The sequence below is a fragment of the Dipteris shenzhenensis genome, chromosome 18 (genome assembly GCF_047967505.1).
Source record: "Dipteris shenzhenensis isolate YYH24624 ecotype China chromosome 18, Dip_SZ_1.0, whole genome shotgun sequence".
NCBI classification, from domain to species: Eukaryota; Viridiplantae; Streptophyta; class Polypodiopsida; order Gleicheniales; family Dipteridaceae; genus Dipteris; species Dipteris shenzhenensis.
In genome coordinates, this window is record NC_141613.1 from 51596871 (window position 1) to 51605162 (window position 8292).

Here is an 8292-nt window from a genome sequence, read left to right on the forward strand (position 1 = left end):
TTTCTCTTTTAGGATGTTGTTTGCAATGAATGCTTGGATTTTTAGCTACAAGGATTGTAGAGAGAATCTCTTACTTGAAAATGACATAGCAAAATGTAGCATCCTGCATGCATATGTTTTTTAGGTGTAAAATGGCCATAACTTATCCTAAATGTCGATATTTCTCTAAAATGTTTGCCTTCACACTTCAAGTGCCCTCCATATTCCAAACTGGCTTATTATAAGATGGTTATTACTTATACTAAAAGTAAATGTTTATCTATTAGGATGTTGCTTACAATAAGGGCTTCATTGTCTTCACACATCAAGGACCCTCGATAAGCCGAAAGACAGAGATGCCATTTTGACTTTACATTTCAAGAGCCCTTTGCATATATGTTTGGCCAATAGATGTTTCTCTACTACTAGGTTGTTTTTCAAATTGGCTTCATTTTGTCCATTCCAAATTGGCTTCTAATACACAAGCATCTTATAGAGAAAGCGTTACTTGAAGATATAGAAAAGCAATTTGACCAAAAAGAGAGAATGCATCTATTAGTTTGACCATATTTACGTCTTCAAACAAGCATTGAATGTTTATAAAAATATTGTTTTCTTATGTGCATGTTTTATAGTATTCCAAAGAATAGCAAAAGCTATACAATGACCATATTTACAAGGTGTGGCATTTTTTAAAATTTGACACAAGAAAGAAGCCAATATAAATTAGACCGATTACTTGCTCCATACATGTAGTTTCTTAGCTAACTAGCCTTATTATAACTAGCTACATTTTGAACCACAAGAAGTAATTAATGCACAAGGTTAATTGGACCATTACTTGCTCCATACATTTTGGCCAATATAAATTGGTCTAGGTTCTTAGGCTAACTAGTTACATTTTAATGCATACACTTTGGCCAAGACCCTTACTTTCTCCATTCAATAGTTTCTAAGCTAGCTAGCCACCTATTATTGGATGCCACAAGAATCTTGCACTTATAAAAACCATTTTGATGCATTCATGTGCGAAGAAAACCATTTACTTACATTGAAAGTGTATGGAAACTCTTTATTTAATTCACATGTTCTAATGGGAAGAGGCCTCATACATAACTGTTTATTTTGTGGTTCTTTCGTATAGAAACTAAAAGGCGCACCACTACACGAGCGCACCAAATTTTGGTGCTTGTGCTAGGTCACATGGTGAAGCAGCAACGTTGTCTATTGCATGTGGAGAATAGCTGGCTCAACTGATGCCACTGAGTTGAACCTGGCATGAGAGTACTTCTTATGCACCGAAGTCAAGCCTTCTTTTGCCATGTGGTGGAGGCTCACCATTTTGATGGCGCAGTCCCTGGGGATTACATTACACAAACAAATCCGCTTAGTATGATGAGCACTTGAAGGAACGTCAAAGTATCGTGCAAATTGCTTGCCCGCAATTGGTGTGATTCGGCAGATTAGATGTCAGTTGAGAGCAGAAACTCTTTTCTTCATTCGCGTGAGAAGAGATTCAGATGAAATGATCGAATAAGGAAGGAACAAGGCCATTGGAAGCACGAATTCAGGCAGGAATACTCAAACCATTACGACGATGCTGAATTGCAGACAGGAAAAGGAAGATCACATGAAAGCATCCATGAAAATTGCTATTTGCCTGCCAACGTTTCATCAAGATGCACTGCAGGTAACGGGCTACTTCGGTTGTTGTCCACGGCCACAAGGGAGGAGGCGAGAGCTCTAAGGGGGAAGGCGGTGCATGTTTGCCGGTAAGTAGGTCGTCCCGATCTCACTCCAAGTGTGGAGTGAGATGTAAGCGTCAGGTTTCTGGAAGCCCTCTGGTCATGGAGTTCGATGCAATGTCAGAGGAAGTTCATGAGACAGGACGGGCCTTACTTGCGGTCGGTGGACTCTCTCTGACAAGGACTCTCTCTGGACGCGGGAGTGGAATTTTCATGTACTGTGCATGTACTGTGATTCGTGAAGGAAACAGGTAGTCTATGGAACGACGAAAAACAAATCAAACAATGTAGATGCAACTTATCAACTAAGATTTGCACCAAAACAACATGCACATGAGAGGGACGAGGTTTACAGCTCAATTCTGAATTATAAATTATCACCTGAGATGAATCGCTGAGTAGCCGGAATGGCGATGGAGAAGGGCGCTCCAGCTGGGGTATCGCTTGAGCGTTTGGAGCGCGGCGTACACAGCAGCAGCAGCCAGCAGCGAAGGAGAGTACTTCATCATACTATACTCAGTGAGGCAGAGCTCCAGCAGGAAGAAAGCGAGCAACTCCAACTGCATCAAATTTCCAACACATGCATGCGATCAACGCTCTCCTCAATACCATCAGAGAGGCAATAAATACCCGCAACAAGCGCATGGACGCTCTCCACTAGCTACCCACTTGCTTATCGCTTGCTGTTGCAACAGCTGCCTTGAGAAAGCGCACCAAAAAGACGTAGGGCGTTGGCACTGTGAGATTGAATTGGAGCTTGTTCAGCATCTGCTTTTCCTGTCCATATGGATACTCGGATCATGTCATAGCTTGCAGAGAAATTCGTCCCTAGAATGCTGCCCATCAATCGATTCAATGCACTCTGCTTACCATCTCCAGCACCTGCTCCCTCGTATATGAATTATCGGTGATGAACACGAAGTCTTGCACCTCGGGAACCCATATCTCTTCGTACTTGGATGCCACGAGCATTGCAGTCACCCCTACCAGTTGTAGGTTTTTTCTCACCACACTCTGGCATGCCAGATATCTATCGATCAGATTCGTGGTGAGGAAGAGCGTTTCCGGCATCAATTTGAACTTAAGATGCACCTGGACAGGTTCACAATCAAAGCGCCGATTACTTGAGAATCATGGTCCATTCATGGAGACAAAGTCATCACGTCGCGCACTTGAGCACAGGAATGCTTACTTCGATCAGCCAATCGATCAGGATTGCTCGCATCTTCTCGTTTATGTCTGACTGGCGAGACATATAATCCGGAGGCACGCAACTTTGAATCTGCAACATTTCCACGCACCATCTCTCTCGTCAATGGGCGACGATTAGCATGAGCCGATTCCTGCCTAGTGAAAAATCGAGTGAGCTTTCACCTCTGTTTTTCGATAGAAGGAATAGATATCTTCAACATAATCCACTACGGCTAGCTGGTTGTCAGCGTCGCTCTCGTCGATGTCGGGCAACGTCTCCTGTGCCTCCTCCATTTCCATTTCAGTCCCTCCACTGGCTATTAATCCTCCCCATGCCACCTGTTGATCAGTTTACTGGCTTGTTTAATGTTCTGCCTATCATACATTTATTGCAACGAAAGGGGTAAGGCAAATCTAGGCTGCCAGACCTCGCTTCGTGCCGTAAGCGTTTGCTTCCTGTTCACCGCGCCTGCCGTTATGTCTTTTCCGACAATGCATCGAGTGGAGAGTGCCCCAACCAGATTCCCGATGTCTCCCAATGTCCTGCGGTTGCTTCCGGCTTGAACGAGGGGACCCTTAACATTGGCCATAGAGGAGCCTGCAAGAAAGAATCAATTCCAAATGTGGTCACGCTGCGCTGCAATTGCCGATGATGATAAGAATTGTGGGTGTTCCAATTCCAAGTGTCACCTTTCGCAAAAAGCGCTAATTTAGCATCAGCTGGCAGCTTATTTTCGTCCTGCGCTGTACTAGCCTGGCGCTGCAAGAAAGGAGGCGACAGGCGAATTGTGAGAAATCGGATCATCTTCTTGAAGCCGAGACATTGGCAATTTGAGCTGATTTTGACTTACTTTGGTTTCGTACATGGTGGAGAATTGGATGAGCGGGTGGTGCGACGTTACTGCTGGAGCATCTAGTTCTGGTGGGGGTGGTGGGGAATTCTGTACTGTCGTGGGAGGCGTCGTGATCAATCCGGCAGCTGGATCATGCTCGATGGCATGCTGCTCGATCAATGGGCAAGGAAGAACCCTTGATCATCCCTTCTCACTCCAGTTGCACAGCAAACTTTCTCCTCTGCATGATTGCAAAGGAGGAGGAGAGACCTTGGCCGCAACGTGCTCCAACTTTTGCAATTGCAAGCTTGCTTTCACGCAGCATTTTTAGTACCCGAAACAACAAATTAAGTCCTACCCCTGCAAAGGAGGCGGGAGCTCCCAATGCGCTCGGAGCTTCTTATCTCGGATTTCAACTGCAACCTTGCCAAACAAAGATGCAGACGGGGGAAGAAAAGGCCAGAAAGACTCATCGGAGAAGAGGATGAGAATTGCAAGCTTGTTTTTGTAGTAACTTGGCAACGCAATTCAATAGGTCTTTGTTTCTTCTAAGTCTAACATTCCTAGCTAGTGCAAAATAAGCTGGAAGGGAGAGCAGTGATAAGCGAATGTATGTGATTTACAATAAGGTAGCCGGCAGCTCACAACCCAAAACGACGTTCGTCTTGACGATCGCTCAATTGCACAAAGCGACGGGGCCTCTGCTAGTAAGGAACTCCACCGCTATGCAAGACAAGAGGTGTAGCTAATAAGGGCTTTAACGGCTACAACGTGTATATACATGGCAACGTCCCATCAACAATAACAACGGTCATGCCCGGATCCCCAACGGCACTCTATCATGGCAATGTAAACATGCCAAGTTCCCATGTTCACACACACTATTTTTCTTAACTAAAATGCCTTGAAATTTGTAGGTTCTAAAGCCTTGTATTTTCAAATTTTACGATTAATATCCAAAATTTACCATGACGTGGTAGCTTGGAGGAGAAGAGCCTCCCATGTGTCACAAAGGAGCTCTTGGATGGAGGTCTAGAGAGGCCTCGCGACCAAGTGGTGACAAGGGAGTTTATGATGATCGATGGTGGGGAGAAAAACGAGGAATCTGATGGTCCACGGCACTCGCGCAAATTTGGACAGAGTTTTCCGATTAATAAATGCTGGTTGGGGGACCCGCACGAATTGGGACAGAGTTTTCCTCATTCATGTCTCACACCTTGAATATCTTAGACATCCACGGCACTCGCCTTGAATATGGATATCTTAGACATGCACGGCACTCGCCATCCACGACACCTGCCTTAAATATTAATAAACGGGACTGGGGATGGAATTAACTTGACCTTCAAAATAAGATATCGAGATGTAAAGTTCCATTTAAGGAGGTTTTCCAAGCCAAAATGCTCAGATCAAATCCGTCTACAATGGCCATAGGAGACTCCGAGAATTGATAGAGGACTATGAGAGGGAAGGCTGAGAGAGGAAATGGGCAAAGGGCAAAGGGTTTAGGGGAAGCTCCCTTCATGTGGGAACCTATGCCCTCCAACATGTTGTCTTCAACCTCTCATGTTGCTCTCTCCTTGAGCTTTTAGTGTGCTATAGAAATCGCTAGATGGATGCCTTAGTGGTGGCTAAATGACCCCTTTAAATAGTGGGGTATGGATACCCCACTCACCATGAAATGGTTAGGTTGGCCACGTGGGCCATGTGGGCCAACCATGTCTAATGGTTGACCCCATCTAACAACCTGCCTCAGGGTAAGCTGAATGGCTTCTAGCCCCCACTGACTGCATGATACTTTCAACTAGCTCTAAAGCATATAAAGCTCATTCTTCGACTCTTTTACATGCCAAGGTATTCTCGCCCACAGCTTGCATCCTGGCACTCAAGGCTGGTCTATCATACAGCCCATATAGTTGCCCACATGGCTGCTCTTCTGTACCATACTTCTTCTTCTACGAAAGTGGCTTCCTCTTAGTACATAATGGTTGTATTTTATATAGCAAAATAAAGTAGAACTTAAGACTGCCAAGTGGGAAGTACAAGGACTATCATGGGAAGTAAGGACATCAAGAAGTGCTGGCAAATCTACAACTATTACGGTTGGATCTAACTTGGACTCTTTTATGTGTCATAGCATTCTTTCCCACAACTTGCAACCCCGCCCATACAACATACATAGGCAGCCAACAAGTCCACATGATAGCCTACATATTGCGAAATGCCAGGATTACTGGTTTGGAGGAGGTCATGCATGTTATGCTCACTAAAAGCTTTTTGGACTGGTTGGTGATTGGGGTCAATATATGAAATAGGTATATGAAATTCTTACTAAACTTTTAATTTGTATTAGGGAGGAGAGATTCATAAAGTCACAAAACACATTGCAATCATCAATAGCAAATACACCATGATATATTCTCATTTGGCTTGCCTCAAGTACCAAGAAACCAAGAGCGGGCCATGATAAAACTAGAGATACTAAGCTAAGAACTCAAAAATGTAAGAGGGGGATGAAGGATGGTTGAAGGAGGAGGAAGGATTGATAGAGAGAAGGGCTAAGAGGGGAGGGGGAGAGAAGGCTGAGAGGGGCAAAGGGAAAAGGGGAAAGTGGATGCTTCCTTGATGTGGACCATAGCTTGCAACTTGGCACTCAAGGATGGTCTGGCATGCAGCCCATGTGGTAGCTCATATAGCCACACACATGGATGCTCTTATCTAGCATACTTTCCTCTTATATGGCCCACCCACATGGCGTCCTCTTAACGTTCCATGTACCAACACCTTCAACACTTGTCGGCAAAGGGGAGCACCGTAAAGTCTGCAAATTTGCTAGATTTTAAGTAAGGATCCATCTTACTAAAAATCTGGCCATTGAATTACAATGGCATGCTCGAAGGGCTCTATCTTGCAACCCATGTGGCAGCACTCATAGATGACTACATGGTTGTCATTTTATTATAGAATAATTCCATATAACAATAGCCCTCATGGATGCCTACTCTTCACTACAATACTTTTGACCAGGTCTAGAGCATATAAAATCTCCTTCTTGGATGCTTATACATGCCAGGGATTTCTTGCATATCTTGTAGCTTGGCATCCAGAACTCAAGGCTGGTCTAACATGCAGCCCATGTCCCAGCTCATATAGCTACTCTTATGACTCTCTTTGTCTTATTCCTTTCCATGCTTCCCCCATGTCCTCATATATAGATGAATAGGTGAGGATGTGACCCCAACATTCCACCTCTCCCTCTTACTGAGCCATTCTGGTCTAACACCCACTCTTTTAGGGAGAGAATGCTTTATTTTCTCCCTCAAAATAGCTTTCTCAAAGAGTTCAAAGGAATCCTTTATATTTGGTCCTCATATCCACAACTCCTACTCCTCCAAGTCCAACTCAAAGAGTTCGAAGGAATCCTTAGTATGTGGTCCTCATATCTGCAGCTCCTACCCCTCCAAGTCCAAAGCCACCCTAGAACATAGGTACCATCACTAGAACAAACATGCCAATCTCACCAACTATCTCAGGTACCTTTGTTAGGGTCATCCACAAAGTCACCACCATGTCATGAGCTACGTAAATGAGAATGCCATCTAGCATTTGACAAATGCATTCTTGCATGTGTGTGTATCTATGTATCTATATAGAGATATATTTTATTATTTTTATATTTTTGGAAAATTGATTTTGTTGAGAATAGCTCGGATGTTGCCAAGTGCCTTGCTTCTAGGGCCTGTTTCCACTAAACAATAATCTAGCACCATTGCAACCTGATCCATGAAATTGGGCACAAGGGGCCAGCTTAATGGTAGCTTTGGTAGGACTTTTGTATCCTCATGTTGGATCAAGTTCTTTTCTTCCATTTGGCTAATTTTATTTTGGATGTAGTTGTGCCCCTTTGTAGGCTAAAAATGGCCTCAAACCTTCCACTAGTGGCTGAGAATGGCCTCAAACCATCCAATAGTGGCTGCCTATCAATCCTAGAATCCTACTTGAAATTTAGGATCTGGTGCAGAGCCTAGCGCGTCTCCATGTTAAAAGATCTAGAAGATCCCTCTGGTCAGATTGTACTTCCATATGTGATAAACATTTCTTATGAAGAGCTCAAAGAAATCCAACGGTTTGATTCTGAGTAAATGTACCTCCAAAGTAGAAACCTTCCTGGCATTCCTAAATTTCTAAAAATCAGCCTTGAAAAGGATTAAGCTTTTAATGTTAGGAAACTGTCGTATCCTTTGGTATGTATACCCTCTATGACACTAATACCTATATCTAAATGGGCTTGGTCTGATTTATCATGGTGTCCACGTGACAAATCCTTCCAATAGGACCTATCATGCTGCCATGTGTACATGAGGCTTCCAGCTGTGAATGTTAGGGAAGATTATTATGCAAGGAAATTATGCTTAATGAAGTATCCAGATACATGACATCAAAGACTAATGTATGTACTTCAACCCTACATAGCCTTTTATGCTATACCTTATTCCTTGGTTACACAATTTAGGCTCAAAGCACCATAGCATCCTCAGTTATGT

The 8292-nt window shown here is 43.7% G+C and overlaps 1 protein-coding gene across 1 annotated transcript; it reads right to left on the bottom strand.

The window, feature by feature from the left end:
* Positions 1-1104: 1104 nt before the first annotated feature.
* LOC147891396 (G2/mitotic-specific cyclin S13-7-like) lies at positions 1105-4431 on the bottom strand. The gene is made up of 9 exons (XM_087389296.1): positions 3767-4431; positions 3606-3675; positions 3344-3513; positions 3099-3254; positions 2917-3006; positions 2595-2816; positions 2394-2501; positions 2106-2284; positions 1105-1336 (listed from the first exon to the last, which is right to left on the bottom strand). The coding sequence occupies exons 1-9, from the start codon at positions 3779-3781 to the stop codon at positions 1204-1206; spliced, it is 1143 nt and encodes a 380-aa protein (XP_087245422.1). The 5' UTR covers positions 3782-4431; the 3' UTR covers positions 1105-1203.
* Positions 4432-8292: the final 3861 nt, after the last annotated feature.